Below are 20,370 nucleotides of genomic sequence, written 5' to 3' on the forward strand. Positions count from 1 at the left end.
AAGAAACATCGTATTGTTTACATGAGCTGACTTTCCGCGGCGTTTTTTTCTATTATCAGTCATTTTTTCTAAAGGAGATTCGGTTGCAAAAACTTGGAGTCGTATGAAGGCTGAGCGGATCTATATGTGTATCCCGAAAGCACCAGGTCCGAACGATCCAATATGAGAAGACCTTTTTTAGAAGCTTAAAATTCATCTGTCAAGAAACTCTGCGCTCTTTTCATCAAGTTTTGGAAACGGTCTCGACACACTTATATGCTTTGATCATTTGCATCGTTAGCCGAAGTGCTAAGCAAGAAGAACCCACTGTGTCACGCAGGACATTTTCCGTTAGGTTTTGTTGTGTACCGACATTTGTGGTGGTCAAAGGGGTTACCATGCGGTTGACCATCCTTGAGGAAACGTAGTCACAGATTGCCTACCTCTGTCACAGGGACAGTTTTCTTTACTTAAAGGCATGAGCTTGAGCCACCTCATTGGCGAGAAATTACCATCCCGAATGTCCGCGGTACGACCCCAACCGCAACACCTTTAATGCTCCTAACTAGGCTTGTGTCACCTGAAATTATTTCAGTTCTTCCAAGTAGCATGGCAGTCAGGTACCGAACGGGTGTTATAGCTGAACGGCTTTTTAATCAGGGGTATTGTTTCAACTACATCTTCTTTGGCTAATCAACAAAGGTTATATGAAAGTCCACTTTATTCACGTAGATATATTCGTCAAAGTATTATTTGTGGTAACGAAGAAAAAGTGAATATTGATTCAAAAGTTCACCATATGTGAATAACAAACAAATTACTTGGTTGCCAAATAAACGGAACAAAAACAATTTGCCAGTCTGTTTGCCAGTTACAAATAAATTACATCATGTGTGCAGAATACTGTTGTTGGTTATAAAGACGATGGTGCGTTTGTGGAAAATGCATGTGTAAAAGAACTGCAACCAAAAGCGAGTTCGTGCTTGCTTCATTTCCGAGGTGCTGATATACCAGTAGTTGTAAATGCAGGTGGCTTATTTTCACGACCCTCTTTCCCACGGCCTTTTCCTGTCTCCAAATCGAACCGTTCTTTGTGTGAGCCGGTGAATCCCTTCACATCTGTAAGCCTTGAGGTTGTAGCGTCGGCTGATACTTTCTACACGTAAAGAGGGAATGAAGGGAATTCATGGATTTTCGATAAGTAATGAACTAATGACCATTCAGCTGTAACACGCTTTCGATGCCTAACTCCCATGCCACCCGAAGCAACTACGAGGGTTGGGATACTGCCAGGTTACCCAAGCCTGGAAAGGAAAGTCGAGAGGCAGAGGTCGGGTTCGAACCACTGACCTTCTGGTCAGTAAATTCGTGCTCTAACCACTGAGCTATTTTGCTTTTAGTGTAACCTAGAGTAGACTGAGCATTTCACAGCTGTCATAAGTAGCTCAGATTTTAATATTTTGTCTACTGACTGCTGCTGCATGTTCGATTGTTTTCGTATGGAATTATGTGGTCTGAAAGCAACTCAACCTTCCAATCCCATGACACTTCTTGGTCAAAACAAAGCCACTGCTGAACAGTATGTTCTCTTTTCAATGTGACATAGCGCGAATAGTTAAAGCGACGCATTTCCATTGTGCGCATGGATTTGATCAGTCACAAAAAATGTGTTTAATTGCCCTAGCATCAGGGCGACACAAAACAAGGTTGATTATGTACGTAATGCACTACTCAATAGGTTGCTGGGAAATCTTCGACAGCCCACGACCTTTTTTGCCCTTATTGACGCAGTCCCCGAGTTTCCGTCAACCTTACGTCCTCTTTGGACCCACATTCGCAAACAAATTTGGTATTGCGAGAGATTTGCTAATGAGCAGTACCTTGCGTCTGTGCCTGTATCACGATGTCTCGAATATCGTACCAAATGAAACCTGAGGCGGCCTGTACAGCACACTCAGTTGCTTAAAAACATCATAAACAAGAGATTCAGGTGGGTTCCAGGTGAGTCTCTCACAAAACCAAATTTGTTTGCAAATGAGTGTACTTCGATAAGGTTGATTAACATCAAGTGAAATCTGTATGATACCGAGATCGTCTTTAATCTGGGAAACGACTAGCTTCTACTCTTGGGTTTACTTCACTTGGTAATTCACTCACAGTCGTGGATGTGTGGTACCATGTTGGAAAGGCCTTGGTGTACGTAGTTGGTCATTCTTGCTTATGAATTCGGAACCGTGTTCTTGAGTTCCAGTGCAATGTGGTGGTGCAACGTCATGACGAAATTTCGTCGCGCGTCCACAAATGCTGTGGGTGACGAAGTGCATCAATTGTTAACCTCGTCTTTAGTACCACAGATTTAGGGAAAAATATCCTATTTGGTTGTGTGCTTACGCTACAAGACCCTCTGGTCTCAATGAGGAAAAGAGACGTTTGGTAGTGTGTCGGAATATTGGTGGCCCGCGCGTGTGTATTCGTTGTCGAACGGGGGGTCAAAGTTAGCAAGTGGCTTGCAAAAGGTTCACTATAGTCTCAGAATACGCGTACAGATAGTCTGGAACTGAAACTTACTGTGGCGCCATGAGCAACTGGGTTGGTGTCAGCAATTTTTCTCCGCAACTCAGCAGCGGCCTCTTCCTGAGTGATTCCATTAGAGGATGCATAGACTTTTGCCAAACGCCCATCAACGAATTCCAAAAATTCCTTGAAGTCAACGTACCTGTAAACAAATGAGATATGGGACATTCTAAAACTAATTAAACGAGACAGACACATGCTAATGCCACACTGTTCATACAGTATTTTATGGATCGCCGAACGATATTTTGCCATTGGATCATTTTTTACTGATTTTATGGCAACTGTAGTTCATCCTAACTATGACAGATGGATATATTTGATTCGGATATTTACCGACCACAAGAGAAGGAACGTTTTCGCCGCATACATGTCCGTACCTGGAAGGTGACTCGCCTTTTCGATGCCTTGGAGCTGGAACCTGGGCGTCAGTTCCCAACCCTACCCCGTCCACCTCAGTTGCTCGTTTAGTACGCATGTCTACGTGGATTTTTGAGCCACGGGGACCAGTTTGTACCATTTGGGTTTCTGAGGCAAAGCGGAGCAAATATGGTGTAAGACATCTTCCGTAAGATATGGAATTCAGAGAGGTTGGGCTGTCGCAGACAACCGAGTGCTACCGAGCTTGATAGAGAGGGAGAAAATGTTGACGATTATTCCGGAAGGTTGTCATGTTGAATAAAGAGCCAGTAGACTGAACAGAACGGTCGCACTGCGCGCCACAGAAGACCCGATAACTGTATGGATGACTCGACTGCTTCTGCAGTGTGCATATGGATGCACATGTCTGGCTTATCTCCAAAATCCCGTGACCTTTCAGTACGTGATGAACAACGTACTACTGGTAAATACATTGTTGCCTGACCGAGTTACAACACTCCAGGTTACAGTCGACCAATCTATTTTGTAGATTGCACGCGAAACATCAATTGTATGCATTTGAGTCGACAAACCGCTAGGACGTCAATAGCAGCCCTAACGGCTTTTGGAAATGAGTACACGGGAACTTCTTAGTTATGCTCCCCGATGAGTCGATTACTTTTCGGAGTGATGGTGCTCTTGACAATGCCTCATATCTTAAACGTTTTGAATTCGACTAGGAGTTTTGGACTTTTTCTTATACCTGAAGTGTTCAACTTGCAGGCTAAATGAACGAATTCGTTGGATGGAACAAGCGCATTCTGGCACATGGCCTAAGTGAGCACAGGAACGGCAGATACCTAGAAACAATGGTCAACAGCTGGTCTCCAAGCAAGCACAAAGGACCGAAGGTCAATAAAACTCTACATGGCTTTAAATAAACAGATGGAACCGTTTGAGTTGAATCGTTAGGCACAGTCGTGACATTTTCAGCATTCTACGGAGTAGGAAAATTTATCCAAGCACTACTCAGGTTTTCTGGAATATTGATTTGTATGTTGTACCTCCGAATTTACCAATGATACTCTGCAAATTTCTCGAAAGTTGGAAAGCTCCGGCGTTTCCACACGTATATTTCAGGCTTTAGATATCTCACAGTTAGCTACCCTCATGGGGAGATACATTCACGTTAGACAAGCGCATTCACAAGCCTGCGGTCAGTAGCTCATCACAACTGGTTGTCCATCTATACGGTTGCTTTTAAACGTGCAGAACAAACGTTAGCCGAGGTTGGTCGAGTAAAACTGGTCGGTGATCAACAAGGCTGCTAGTAAGCATTGGCAGAATCAATCACATTCTCAGCCGGTTATCCTCAGGACCTCATATCGAATAGCTTCACCAGACTGTGGGAATAAGATTCGAACGACCGAAAAGTGAGTTTATAGCGGTAGAATTTCTGAGAAGCCAGAAACAGAAGCTTGCTCGGTTGTTGTTCGTAGAGGGGGTGTGATTGTGTGCTATTCCGAAGCGCTATCAGTTTCATTTTTGATTATCCGGACGTTTCTTATAAAGGGTTATGCACTGCAGTTTATTCGGAACAGTGATCCAAGTTGTACACGAGTTGCTAAATAGGCCAAAATTCCTCCCGTTTGGAATTACTCAGAACACACGGAACTCTCAGAAAGAAACGGAGCGCCTGCTGTTATTTTAAGAACCAGTTTTCTTCCTCTCTTCATCTCACTATCATTCATTTTAAGTCGTCCGCATTCACTATCCCGATACCGGTCCGTGATCTAACCAATACGGAGTGGATGTATTTCATTCAGTGCCTAATGCTGGACGCCAGAATAGAACTGTGGTCACCTCTGTTTTGGACTCGCTCCTGCTTATTGACTACACCTTACACACACAGCTGGATGAAATTTGTGAATCTGAACCACCGAAATCAAATAATGTCAGATCCATCAAGTTGTCACTTCCTCTGAAATGGGGTCTAAACAAAGATATCTCAATAGCCGCAGATTGCACTCATGACGTTTATTCATCTGTTTGACAATAACTTGCTGACTTTTTGGGTTCAGAAGAGAGCACGAATGAACCGAGTGACCGATGGATAGGCATTTGGTTTGAATCTTTATCACCACCATCAAATCCGCTTGAAACATAACTGAAAAGTGCACTCATGACTTTTATTCATCTGTTTGACAATAACTTGCTGACTTTTTGGGTTCAGAAGAGAGCACGAATGAACCGAGTGACCGATGGATAGGCATTTGGTTTGAATCTTTATCACCACCATCAAATCCGCTTGAAACATAACTGAAAAGTTTGGTTCTTCAGCATTCTCGACATCATTATATTCGACTGACAAAGAAAGTTCTAGACAATTTTTTGGCCGAATTACATAAAAAAAGAGACAGATGCACTCAAGGAGAAAGTTGATGTTTGACCTTCAGATCCAAGATCCCTAGTGTGATCTCTCCGAATAGTAAAGCCCATTAAAAGTTCTTCCAGCAATAAACCTAGTATTTTAGCCGTCCTGAGAGATAACATACATTGGAGATCACTAAATTGACAGACAAAGTTTCAGTAGACACTTTACAACCGCTGAAGAGGTATGCTTTCGATGCGTTACTGAAGTATGACAATGTCAGATACATTAGACCTGAAAACACTGGTAATACTCATTCAGGCGAGGTAATGACATCTCTTTGGCATTTTGAATCTAGTGGTTAACCTCACCAAAATGGTTCGAAATAATCCCCATAGTTTTTCTTCATGTATCGCATGGTGCTCTAATCCAGCGAGCTTTGTTCAACATCAGTAGCGTACCTTTCAAGGTCACCCCTAGTCGTTAATATCATACTCTAAGGAGAGCTGACTTTTGCAAAAATTAAGTCCAATATTTTCAAGTTTTGGTATTATAGTGGAACGTCGAAAACGCCACGAGGTGCACGTTGTATCTATCACAGAGTGCAAGAGGGCACAAGCACAACAGAAGGAAAGTACACTTGTGTATTTTCGAAGGTAAAGGTCAGGCGATTTCACAGAGATGAGGCCGAAAAAGTGTCGTCGGATTAGCTTACAAACATTCGATGATGCTGATGATTCTTTTTGCGTTTTCCATATTTCGTGAAGCAGTAATTTCCAACGACGAAATGGAAACTCACATCAAGAAAAAACCGTTCGCTGACGGTGCTGACAAAGCTCATGTGGTTTCACAACATGTCACCCAAATGTCACTCGCTACGACAGTGAAGATGTTGAAAACAAAGTGCAGAAAGTGAAAGGACGATTCAACCACTGTGTATTATCCCGAATATGATTGGATTGCTGGTAACAGGTCAGTTCAGTTCAGGTCTTACAGAACGGGGATCGAAAGTGCAAAACCGTTCCAAAAGTTTGGATACAACAGGACAAATCCAATAACAAGGAAGATCAGTTTTACAAATGTTGGATACCGTTTGCTCAGTCCTCTCAGAACATAGCTAAACTCCGAGACATCCACTTCTGGACATCGAATCGCATTGGTTTATTTTAATTAAAAGTAACCCGGTAGTTGTCGCATATCTAGTGCAGTTTGTTCTGTTTGATTTGCCAACTGGAATGAATATCCGATTGGATAAATGTTTCGCAGTGTTAACCAACGGGTGGCAGTCCGTTCCACGTGAGCAAGTGATTCTACGGGTGCATTTACCGGCACTGGCAACTTTTTGCAAGTTGAGAGGGGGGTATTGTTGCCATTTTTGGCTACACACAACATACCAACTCGGAAAAATGAACACTGTGTTTCAGTTTTCTATGGGCACCCTATCAGGATGTACACTTCTTATAAATTCTGATAGGTTGTAGCCCAGAGAGAGACTGGAATTGCTTATTCTCTAGAAAAAGGAGTAGAATTTTATTAGCGTTCAGTATCAATTTCAAATTTTCTTCTGTCCAACATTTGGCGTATCCACTATGGGCACCCGGTTGTACACTTCTTATAAATTCTGATAGGTTGTAGCCCAGAGAGAGACTGGAATTGCTTATTCTCTAGAAAAAGGAGTAGAATTTTATTAGCGTTCAGTATCAATTTCAAATTTTCTTCTGTCCAACATTTGGCGTATCCACTGAAACCATGTATGTTCTCTTCTAACATCACACATCTGCGTGGGTACCTTCTATGCCTGGCGGAAAACGGTGCGATTTCGAGTACAACATCTTGTGCACAACTTTTGATTTCATTGCTTTGTAAAGCCATTCGTCCCAAGGATAGGCCACCCCTAGAAGAGGCCGAACTCCATCGCTTTCCACAGTTGTTGCCCTTCTTGAACCAGGTTCGTGTTTTCGCTTATTTAGTTTATGGGGGACTGTTGCGCGCAATGGAGAGGGAATTTTTCTTCCAGTCATAAACCTCACAACCTAACAGACCATGGTAATGGGTATGCAGCCGGAACTAGGCTGCATACATTCCGATTGCCGGACATACTTGGCTACACTGCATACCTTTCTAAACTGGTCGGTATTGCCTGAATGTGAGTGTGTTGAAAATAAACCGACTGACTTCTGACTCATCGCAATTGGTTTCGATGAACCGATGCGTTTTCGCAGCACGTCGGAAGCTATAATGCCAATTTTGCAAAAGTAATGCTAGCTTCACGATCGATCTGTGTAGAAAGTGGGCAAATGTATGCGCTGGTGCAGAGAGCAGGTAGGGTTACAAACGATGCTAGAGTCACCCAGAAACACAAATTCACATTCAGTAAGCGCATCTAGTTTGCAAGGTCTTCTTACTTCACTCCTTCGAAAACTCAGTCCGTGGGGTTTCCAGAACAGGACTGAGCCAGACCGTAAACTGAAACGGTCACTTCTGCAGTAGCATGACAGAAAGTGCTGCCAGCTTCGATGCGTATCACAGTTGAATCATTAAAACTGCGAAAAGCATAGTTCTTGAAATTCTAGGCCCAAGTGAGATAACTTTTAGTTTCCCCTTCACATTTTTTCATTGTATTTATAATTAGTTGCCTAAACTGTGCAATGAGACATTCGTGAATCATGTTGAATAAAAGGGTAAAGAGTGTAAAATGTAATTAGCCCGTCGTCTCCCATGAGTAAACCTTAATAGAGATAAAATTATCTGTATTGTGATTGCATTTCATTTCCGTAGGAAGTCCGCTATTCAATTAAGTTGCAAAACTGGAGAGATAATCTTGGTCACGTGACGAAGATAACCGAAGCCACTGGCTGACATGACGTCAAAGCCAACGAGACAACAGATCCAGACAAATTAACGGAAGGTGGAATTAAATCAATATTTGAGTAATCCCACAAAGTAAGAATGTATTCTTGGAAGGTCCCGTCCCAATCCGTACCACACAATCGTGGATTAGTTTTGAAAATTTTGTCCTTGGATCAGATCAGAGCACCGATATGACTGTTTATTTCCACTGCGGTCTAACTGAGAACAGAGCATTTTGCTGTTTTGTAGTAACCGGTACGTATTTTCACCCAAGTCCCAAATAACGGAAACGATAATATTGTTTTGTTTCATTTTGGGTGTATTTTGCGAGTCATGTGCGTCACACGACGCAGTTTTCGTTTGTCAACTTCAGTATGCAACCAAAAATTAGTACCACGGAAACCGAGGGACTGTTTGGTATATCGTGCGTTCCATGGGTAGATGCAAGTATTGACGTTGCAGCTGAACAATACCGTACATGAAAAGCCAACAGGATCATCCTACTGATCATTACCCCTTACTTACTTCTCTTTGTTTTGCTGTTAATGGAACCCAAACTAGGTTGGATACATATTCGGTTTCACATTTTTTTACCGCCACGATTAATATGCCAAAGTTTTGTAAACTATTGTGGGCGTTTTGAGCTGGGTGCCACCTTGTGGTAAGCCTGTCAATGGGTACAGAGTTCATCGATCGTGATGCAAGATGATAAAACAGGATATGGCAGTTGATTTGTGCACTGAACCGAGAAAACAAACCAACGACTACCTACGCCAACTGATCTCCCAAGATTCTAATCTACAGCATGAGATGATGAGCACGTTCAAGTGAGAATAAGCTGAGCTATAAATCGTGTCACTTTTAGACCTGAAAAAACATTCTCAGGTTACGGCCGGAGTGAAATTGATACCAATGGCTTCGTTGGACTAACATGTGGCCACCATGACTCCCGACAGTGAAAGAAAGGTGTTGTTACAAATATGATGAGTTTGCGCTGAAGTAAGGAGAGAGCGTTCAGCTGTAGCTCTCTTCTGGTGCCTAGCTGCCGTGCCACATAAAGGAAGAACGAGGACTGAGGTGCTTCTAGGTTGCCCAATCTGAGACAGGAGCAGTCAGTATCCTGAGGTTGGGTGTGAACCACAGAGGTCAATAAGTTCGTCCCTCATCTACTGAACCATCTTGGTTCGTGGTATTTTTGGGACATAGTCTAGTCCTTGTAGGTGGGAGAACCCATTTGGTAGTCGGTTCCCACCTCAGGACATTGGTCGTCTTAGTATTCCCAAAGACGATGAAAGATAGCTTTTTAATACATCGCCTTCAGACATGGTAATGTGGTACTCAGCGCAGCTTAGGCAACTGGATTGTGAAGTGCTCCGCGACAGTAAAATTGTGGATTTGTCTGATCTTGAGAAAGGTTTGTGTGGTTGACAGAGGTCTGTGAGAAATTAATGAACAGGAGAAATTTTCAGTGAAATCCGGCTACTGTGAGATAGAGAGAATATTTGCTCCCAATTATGGATGATGGGTTTGCTTTCATCTTTACACATACCTTGTGTGTTCACACGGGCCGAGAAATTTATTCATGAAAGACGACTAGGTATATCAGTTGATTGCACTGTTAAGAAAGCACATACGTCGATATTGTAGCGGTTTGGTCGGGTATGCTGGATTTAACAGCCATAGTTCGGTTTTCGAGGCAAGCGCGCGACAGATAAAGCGTGATTTACTCTGAATTACTGGGCTTACTAAACGTCAGTTAGATGGTACAATTTTGATCCAGTGTGTCGGTGCAAACTTCATTCTTGTGAAATCAATAAAGTGTGATCAACGCCTTCGCCATCTTGGCATGTGTATGGAAATCGATGTGCATATACCGATCAAAACTGGATTCTTCACTCTGTTAGAAAGAGTTTGGTGGGTAACAGAACCACAAGTGAGAATTCGTCCTGCCTCTGTGCTAAGGAACCTGGTGCATTTGTTCTGCTAATTTAGGCGGGACCAGGAGCATTGGGTAAATTCGGAATGTCCAACTCACGGCCTAGTCCACCATTCTCAAAGTGGGCTTGGACAAACCACATTATTCTTCGGTAAAACATCAATCATCGCTACCTATCGGTTTGCCGACCACGACTCAGGTAGTCCTTGCACGTGAGCTCAGTGTTCAAACAAATCAGCCTGTGCATTGAGCAAAGGGTGGGGTGAGATAAGTACTTGTACTCCACCGAACGGTGTTGCACTGGTGTGGTGTTTTAGGCGAGTATTACGTGGAAAGTGGATTGGGGCGACCAATACCAGTGTGTAATTGGGTATTGTGTAATTGGTATTGACAGACAACAGATAATACTAAACCCCTTAAGACGAGAAAATAAATAGAACCGGTTCGCTAACATTTCTTTACCTCCGGCTGAACCTTGGAGGATAATTTGATAGGAAAACACACTAGCCTGATAGGCGAAAGTGATCCAAACAAGAGAATTCATTGTGTGTAGCTAGCCACTCAACTCATATCGGATACCATAACACCAGTTCCGAATACTCCCAACTACCGTGTTATTAGTTAGTTCCTAAAATTATACAAACTGGGGGCCAACGAACCAACCTCCAAAAGAGTATGTGTGCTCATAACCCCGCTTTTTCTGGTGCTGCATTTTGCGGAGAGAGCGACACATGCCGCTCGCGTGGCTAAGATGTATCGAGAAGCATTTCAAAATGGTGTGGTTCCGGGAGAGTCTCCTTCCGAAAAAGCACAAATTTATATGCGAATGGGTGTACATGTCGACAGTAAGGGGTAGTTTTTGTCACGTTTAACATGTCAAAAGTTGTTAGTTCGATTGGTCAGTCGGGAAAAGATTGGGCTGGATGATCGTACCGTGACTGCCGCAACAAGAATAAAATGAGGGAGCCTAAACCAAACCGAAAGGGAAATAGTTGAGCATTTTAGCCATGATTTGAAGAATTACCACCACCCGGATTCAAAGCATTACGGACTGGTATTCAACGCATTCAGTCAAGCCGAATATCAACAGATGTCGACATCCCGCGAAAGACCTTGATGGTGAAGTTAGTGGAAATCTTTTGTACGAAATTCAACAGCGGTATAACATCAGTTTAAAACACGTAAAACCACATCCGTAGAGTCCTGTGGCATAATACCCAGCTGGTGTGATTGCATCTTTGTCGTGCATCTGTGAGTCAGCGCGTATGAAACAATTTCGATAAAAGTGGAGTGAGGGAGGATGAACTGTATGTTCAAGGAACTCTATGCAAGGAAGCACCACATCCAACGGCTACTGTATTGCAGTGCCACCGGGCAACGGTTACCGCCACTAATTGCAGATAACCATGGGAGAACAAGGTGTCACACTAATATGATGATAGTTAGGCTGGGTCGACTTCATGAAACGAACGCCCACCCAAAAACGAAGTGTTTCGACAAAAAAATTTCTGTTCTCCCTGGATAATGATACTGCACATCCGGTTATTCTGCTTGCCAAAGTCACGTCAAGATTTTGAACTCCAAACACACCTTTCCGTCTGCCGCCACAAAATGCAGGAAGGAATCGGATCATGAAAAAGCACAACTGTCACAAGTTCCTTGTTTAGCTCTAATCCGATTGCAATCTTCAGACGACTAAACGAATTGTTTTTGCATATTTTTATCCCCTAGGCTCACTTGTTAAACGAAAGCTGCGAAAAACTGGTTCAGTAAGATAATGAACGGTTCAGTACGACGATGAACAACAGACGTTTTCTCTTCTACTGTGATGAAATTCAACTTCTGAACTACAGAGTTAGAATGATGTGTTTTTTTGGTCTAACAGCCGAATAGTTTACAACCTTTGCCAAGTTTATAGTCTAATGATGAATGTGTTACTGGATAACCAGTTACACTTTGTGGAACTCTCAAACGGGGGTGAAAATTCTAGATATGATACCGACATAGAGGAGCCGGTTAGAATAACGAGTGGTTCACTGTTTCATATGGTTTATAGATTGGCAGTTCATCCAAACTGGGGTACGCCTCCACATCTAAATTTTTCGAAAAACAAATTGTGAACAGCGTTTCAGAGGAGCTTGGTAAACAATCGGTAGTTTTTATTTGGGCAACATTTCGCTTTTGACACAAAAGCTTCGTCAGGCCTAGCGAGCAGGTCACCAAATTGGCCAGGTTGTAAGACAGACGGGGAACCAATCAGTGAATCTCCTTCAGATTATCAGACTAGATAAGTGTTGAGTGTCAATTAACGGCCCTTGTCGGCTAGTGTGGTTGCCAAAATCTTGAATCAATGGGTTCTCTGTGCACAGAGAAGCTGATCGGACAGCGGCTCAAATTGAAGTGAAGAACAAACTTGGGGGTAGTGGATATCCAGCTGGCTTGCGAAGGGTGTTGGTACCGGTAACGAAACCCAACAGGGATTGAATCGGGACCGCGGTTATTCCATAAAACCAGGGACATCGGAGGTCATTCGAAGAATTCTAAACACGGCTGACGTAAGAGTAGCTTTTCAGAGGCGGAACACTGCGCTCTGAACTGGTGCAATTGAAAGATCGCCTCCCGGCAAACAGAAACAGGGACTGTGCCTACGAAATTAAGTGTAACAACTGCACCAAGGTCTACATAGGAGAGACGGCCAGGGAACTACACATCAGAGTCGGGGAGCATAGTAGAAAAATAAACAGGCCGCCGAGAAACGCAGATGAATATCAAGCATTGCTTAAAGACTTGGTAATTGTGGAACACGCACTGGAAACGGGACACTAAATAGACTTAGAAAATGTTGAAGTTTTGAGGCGAGGACTACGGTCCACGTCACAGAGACTGATAGCCGAGGAGGTAGAAATCGCCAAGCCTCCCAGTGTTAACACAATAGAAGGCGTGGAACTGGAAAGCGTGTGGAGAACGGTCCTGGACCAATCGACCTAACGCGTGCTAATGTGCGATTATCAGAGCAGTCATCATCTGGATTCCACTTAACCCTACGCACATCCCCTCCACCCAACTAAACTGTTGCAACATTCACATGCCCACGAAGATCAAGGAAAATCTACCAGTGTCACCCGAGGTGAATCGTCAAGTGAAGCACCATGAAGTGGAACATTAGGAAGCAATAGTGATCAGAAGTGAAGGAAACTACTCACGAGGTTGTTGGAAATTCTTCGACAGACCACGACCGTTTTCGCCCTTCTTGGGGCTCATCAGGTAGGCGCAGTCCTCGAGTTGCCGTCAACCTCATGTTCTACTTGAACCCAGATTAGACTGCTTTCGAGAAATGTTTCGAGAACTGTTTTCATAACTAAGTTGAAACTCTTCCAATCCATCAATTTAAGAATTTGGCAACCAAACTAGCCAACAAGAGCCGTTAGTTGACACTCAACGCTGATCTAGTGTGATAATCTGAAGAGGACTTACTGATTGCCTCCTCGTCTGTCTGGCCAATTTGGTGACCTATTCACTTGGCCCGATGAAACGTTTGTGTCAAAAGCGAAACGTTGTCCAAATAAGAAAACTATCGATTGTTTACCAAGCTCTTCTGAAACGACGACTTCTCAATCGGTTCCAAACTCTTTCCACTAAGTGGGAGAACGGGTTATGTTTCTTTGAGAAGCCAATACTCTCGAAAGAACAACTTTTAACTGAATGGATATGTTCGTTTCATGGGGAGACCAATTCATTCGCCAAAAATGCACGTAAGTTTTGCCACAATCATGCTCTAAAGTGAGCGAGCCGAATTTGCTACTTTGGATTGATTAGCTGCCAAGTTGTGTGTACCTGGAATTCAAATTCGTATCCATACCACGGTGCTTACGCATTCGCCCAGCAGGGTGAACAACATGTATCACTCACGTATTCTCGGCCACTGAAGCTGTACTTTACGACCCATAGTCGTCACACGCTTTTGAAACGCTCGGTGGAACAGATCGTTCAGCATATTTGGAGAGATCACGCAATATTGATATATTTTGGCTATTTATTACCAATAAAGCCTGTCGTTTTCATCGATGACAGAGACGTTGAGACAAAAGTAATGCGTATCTGCATGGACGTAATACACTACTTATAAGGTTGTTGAAAACTCTTGGACAGCCCACGACCGGTTCTGTCCATTTTGGGGCTCATCAGGTAGGATGCCCCCAAACTTCCGTCAACCTCGTATTCTATTTAAGCTAAAATTTCACGATATACACTCATTTGCATATCAATTTGGTTTTGACGGGAAACTAACCTGGAGCCCATCTGAATCTCTCGTGTATGATGCTTTTTTAAAAAAAAACTTCAAGACCAAATTGCATGCGAATAAATGTGTTTCACCAAACAACACCAAATGTCTCTCCGGTCCTACCCACATCAGCGTCGCGTTTTTTCATAAGTTTACGGGATACAACACAGGTGCACAAAAACCAGGGTAGTGTGTACAACTTCACTTCTACTGGTTCGTCTACTGGCAACTAAATTTGTGCACTGTTTAATTAAAAAAACAGTCTGTGATCAGTCGAAACTGAGTTTATCACGCCTGTTACGAGTGGAATGGCTGGATTCACACAATAAGGTCAAATGAATTGAGCACTTTCACCTATCAGACGAGTGTTCTCCCCCCATATGAATGCCCACGTTCCACCGATAGGGCTGAGAATTTGATGACCCCATTCAACTAATTTTACGTTTTACTGAGTTGAGTGTTATCTATCCCGGTGACTGCCACCCTGCCTAATACACACTTCCAAACCATACAACCATACGCCCAGCCCCTGTGTCTGCTACTTTTTCCGCATTTCGGTAGAGTGCTATTACACGTTTTCCCACCCAATCCTGTTTGTCGGTGCACAGAGTAACACGTTCGAACTCATGTATTAGGTTTCTGTGATCCTTCCACACTCGTGGTCGCCCAATTGGCATCTCAGTTGGTTGATAACTTGTCGAAGCGTAATTTTGATATGCGTAAATGCAATCTGCAGTTTGTGCGGAGGGGGTAGTACAGTAAATTCACGTCATCATTTTCGGACACCATCTGGTTGGTCTTGAAAGCCGCACGTTCCAGAAGGCACAATCTGGTGTCTTTGTGGTTCTATACCTCAGTTTACGGAGGAAACCTACGCCTGTGTCCAAGTCAGTGAGACGATAACAGGGAATTTAGAGTTAGAGTTAATCAAATTCTAAAGTCTCATGAATAAATTGACAAGTGCTACTAATGATCTACGCCATCGAAATGCACCATTATCCATACGCCAACAAAACTGGGCTCAAATGAGTTGCAAATCATTAGCAACAGCTATGAACAATCGATCGGTTCGAACAACCGATTGATTAGGAAAATTGTTTAACTCTGATATAAACCCACCTTCGCATCTCCCTTTCTGACTCAAACCACCGATACCGATTTCAGTTTATACAGAAATGTAATATTTTGTAATGCAACACTCATAAGGTTGCTGAAAACTCCTCGACAGCCCATGACCGGTTTCGCCCTTCTTGGGGCTCATCAGGTAGGCGCAGTCCCCGAGATTCCGTCAACCTTATGTTCTACTTGAAACAAATTGCACGAAATAAGCGAATCTATATTCATTTGCAAACTAATTTGGTTTCTTTGAGAGANGACAGACTCCCCTGGAACCTAGCTTAATCTCTTGGTTTTGATTTTTCCAGGCAACTGAATTTGCTGCACCAGACTACATGAAAACCGAGGGATTCAGCTGGGTTCCAGGTGAGTCTCTCGAAAAACCAAATTAGTTTGCAAATGAGTGTATATTCGCGAAATGCAATATTATTTCGTAAATCTGAACCAAAATTTTTATTCGAAAAGTTCACTAAGTTCGTCAGTATCTGCTTGTTTTTTCTCCTAAAACATAAATGTGCACTTTCTCTGAGTATCCAGCGTATGTCGTTTGCCAAGGACATCAACGTTTCACGGATTTTCAAGTATCTGACACTCCAAAAATAGACTAAAGCGCCCACCCATCCATAAACCTCTCATCTGATTTGTTCTGCAGTAAAAAAACTGTCCACAAACGAGTCACATGCCACCAACCAGAGTGTTCTTTCCAGTACACCAACATATAAAACCGTAAATTACGCACTGTGAGTCAAAATCAGTAATTGGATTACGAGGTCATCGGTCAAATCCATTTCGCACCGTTTCTAATGGTTGCATGAGGGGAGGTACTACAATTGTCCTACTGTGAGAGCGGTAATATCATGCCCAGCTATAACTGTGAGAAGGAAGCCAGAATGATATGGTAGTAAAGGTATATGTTATTGGGATGTAACTGGAAAAATTAAAGATGTATAGCCCTGAAGAGCTTAAAAGCTTAAAATTTCCATCAGTCTTATAGATATCCCTTTCTGGGAGAAGTTACCATGTAAACAAACGGTATTTGGCTGCACCAGGTGTGAGAGTCTCCCGATGTTTACGCGTCACAAATATGTTCAGTCATGCCATTAGGTGTTTAATTCTAGGTCAAGCATATATTTTATGCTTCACATGTAAAGGCAAATGCATTCTTTATGGTCACGCGGCAAATAGAAGCAACTGTTGCAAGAGTATTTTGGTATACTCGCTGAAATCGGTTGGCCAAAACATTTTGTGGGATTTGATGACGTACACAGCGGTGATCGATTTTGTCTTTGAAGGATAAGCAGGAAACATTAACTCAGATAAAACTATCTACGATACCCGTATATTTTAACTGTCCACATAGCCGTGATGGTCAGACCATCCGAGTTAACTTCGGACGTGTTTTCATTTCGATTGCGAGCATACCAACACACTCTTGTCCAATAATTTAGATGTGCTTCGTAGAAAATCGACTACCCCATTGGTGGACTGGAACTGGTTTTATCTCTTCCCTAACCTGACTGTTTCTCCTCATTCTGGCCTGTGGGTTCTTTTTATCTTGTCGTTTATTTTGGATTTGTTGGGTGAAACTGGCCAAATGGGGGAAATGTAAACATGCAAAGTGCTCCTTCATCACGCTATTTTTTATCAGTGTCTACGTGTCCGAAATTAGGTTTGAAATTTTCATGCTGGTGACTGAGATTCGGAAATTCTCAGGTTGGTCTAAGGTCGCGACCTTGAAGACGATTTATCACGAGACATTTTAGGAAATACATTTTCACAAAACACACAACAAGTTGCGATCCTGTATCCAAATTCATTTCATGTGAAATACCAATAAAATGTTGAGTTTTTGGGGAAAACAGTCCAATAGAGCCTGAGCTTTTTGGGAGTTAAGTATGCTTACAATCGGATGTTTTTATGCTTCGTGGAGACAACAGATGCGCTATTCAGATCAAGTCATTTAAGGTTGTTTGCCACGCGACTTTAAGTAAGTACCAAGTAATAACGATTAGTTAATAGTACGTAAGCTAAACCATAAAGAGGAGAACAAAGTGGGAGAAAGATGCCAAGTTGTTATGCAATTTGTTGAGAGTGACTGAAAACCAAGCCAAGTGAGGGCTCAAATAATGCGGCATGTTGGTGGTAACATGTATCCTGAAATCTTGTACTCAGTGGGCGTGGATTTGATGTGTGTGGCTGATGAATAGAACGGAAAACGTTGAATCGTTAAGCTGTAGCGATCGTTCGGTGCCTAGATGCCATGCAAACTGCGGGAAGCCTGAGGGACTATCTGGGTTGCCCAAGCCTAGACAGGGACAGATGAGATGCCGGATTCGGGCTCGAACCACAAACCTTTCGGTTGGTAAGTTTGCGTCTTGATCGCTAAGCCACCTTAGTTCACCGACTTAAAGTGAAACAATTATAAAAAGACATGTTTTTTGCAAAGCCAACCAAGGCATAGCACAATAAGGCACTGTAATCAAAGACGTGTTTTACCGAAAAAAATAATAAGTCAGTGATCCTTCTCGAAAGCCGCCAGGAAAGGACGGGAGTACAATTGATATAGGGAANGTATAAATTTGATGGCAGACCTACGGATCAAGTGGAACCCTGATGACAGCGCTTAGAATACAAGAAGTCGAACTATACTGATAAAAAGTTTGGACGTGGGGTAAGCAAGTAAGAATAACTACTGTTTTACCGTGAGAGATAGGAGCGGTGCAAAAAGTTTGGGGGCTGATGACCACTAAACAGGACCTTACGGCGTCGGTCAAAGGTGGCGATAAAAAGGAACAACTCATATCAAATAACTTGCAGACGCGCGATGGTTGAAGGCGGATGGATAAGTCATGAATAAGCACAGACTAAAGACAGGGGGCACAGCTTATAGTGGAAAAACCAGGCGCGAAAAATTCGTCAAAACTTGTGAGTTGCTTCCAGCCGTGTAGTATATTTCGATAAAAATGAATGAGAGTAGTTCGGTGAATTTTTAGTGATTTTTACGGAACATACGCTACATTTTCGAAGCTTCTATATCGGTTCTAACAGCTTATTCTGAGGTAGATTCCAACCTCATTCTCAATTTGTCATTGAAGAGAAAATCAGCATCTCAGGTTAGTCATTTGTTTTTTGATCGAGAAGAACAGTTAATTCACAGTCTTTTTTCTGTGCTAGCATGAAATGGAATCCCAGTTTTTCGTGAACTGAAGGAACAAAGCGAACCAAAGAAAAAAAATCCCCTCGGTTACTGGGTTCTGTAAGAAGAAAAGAATAATTCACAGTCTTTTTTCTGTGCTAGCATGAAATGGAATCCCAGTTTTTCGTGAACTGAAGGAACAAAGCGAACCAAAGAAAAAAAATCCCCTCGGTTACTGGGTTCTGTAAGAAGAATTTATCTAGTCAACACGATTTCTCAACTGAGATTTCGTAGTGTAACTGAGGTCAGTGTGTGTGGGAAAGCACCGAGTAAGTGTTCCATCCTTAGTTGGGACATTTTATAGTGCGTCCTTCAAGCATCACCAGTGTATTTCAGTCTTCGGACGTCGTAGCCCGTAGTTGATATATAAGCCGTTCGGTGACGAGCATATGATGGACGAGGTGACCGACTCGCACTCGTACAGTATGCGGTTCCAGGCACACTGCAGCCACAGAATTCACACCACGTGATCAGCGTCTGTCTACTTTATATACTATATATATATATGGCACAAAAGCTCGAAAAAGCAACAAGGTGTGAGCTAAATCATAGGACGCTGTCATGCACGATGATTCACATCGTTCCCACTGATTCCATTGGATTGTCTTATCTATTTAAAATAAATCTTCATGATAAATCAGTTTATTTTTTTAGTTATTAAGATTTAGAAGGGCACGGAACTTACCCACGCACTTAAGCCAAGATGATAACATCCTAAAGGCCGATACACAGGTGCACCAAATCATGTAACAGCATTACCAATTGGACATGCCACTCGGGATATACTCAGCCATCATGACTAAGGAACAGTATTTCAAAACAAAGATTCCTCCTTGGTTTATTTAATTCCAGGGTACACACAAGGAAAATTCATCAGGTATGAAAGGGAAACGTCAATCATCCACCAGAAGATGCTAATTGTTCCGCCTTAATCAGAAACGGTGACTGAAGGACCCAGATGACTACCAACAAGTAAAAAAGTTGTGTGACACCCTTAGAGCAGATAACACTTGCGTCCTACATATTGGAGATAATCTGGTATCTTTAGAAGTGGGGATATTCTGTTCAAGAGTGGAGCAGTTTGAGTGTTCCGACCACTGCATTTTGAATACACTCAAGTACGAACATCAGTCACAAATATGTACACCTCCCATGGTCTGGTGTTGGTCACACACAGCCTGCATAAACTTTGGGTTTAAATTCACAGTCAAATTCACCTAGCTGGCCATCGATTTACTGTGGGAGCAGGAAAAGGAAACGATAATCAGCGATTCGGTAGTTACACCCCGTTTGCTTCTAAAATTAGATGACGCTTCAGCTCAGTGGGGTGAGACAAAACCTTGGATGAAAAAGCCTATTGACCTAGAGGGAACGAATTAAAAAACGAACACAAAAACACTAGATGAAATATGTCAACACCTGCACGGATTGATGCAGGTGCTTTAGGGTATCCCTGTGCTGTGTATAATCAGAACTGCTCCCTCCTACCTTCTGAATACAGCACCGATAAGAAGAGTTGGCATTTATTCAAGTCAGTGCTTTGCTTAACATCTGCAATAAGATTTTGTCCCCTTAGGAAAAGTGATGAAGATTGGTCAAAGCAACAATATCTAGGTGACTACATCGGCTGAGCACTATTGAGTTTCATAATCATGAGGAGAAAGTGCTGTGAATTCTTGACGAAACTTGTGTTGACCTATGCTGAA

At 42.7% G+C, this 20,370-nt stretch overlaps 1 protein-coding gene across 1 annotated transcript in view; it reads right to left on the reverse strand.

The window, feature by feature from the left end:
• Positions 1-692: 692 nt before the first annotated feature.
• The window catches only part of T265_01638 (hypothetical protein), a gene marked incomplete at both ends in the record, with an annotated part of 35,968 nt that continues 16,290 nt past the window's right edge, over positions 693-20,370 (reverse strand). The window contains 2 exons of the mRNA XM_009165704.1: positions 693-1,135; positions 2,548-2,695. Coding sequence (XP_009163968.1) covers positions 968-1,135; positions 2,548-2,695 — 316 coding nt within the window. The remainder of the gene's footprint in view (positions 1,136-2,547; positions 2,696-20,370) is intronic.

Source organism: Opisthorchis viverrini, assembly GCF_000715545.1.
Source record: "Opisthorchis viverrini unplaced genomic scaffold opera_v5_18, whole genome shotgun sequence".
NCBI classification, from domain to species: Eukaryota; Metazoa; Platyhelminthes; class Trematoda; order Opisthorchiida; family Opisthorchiidae; genus Opisthorchis; species Opisthorchis viverrini.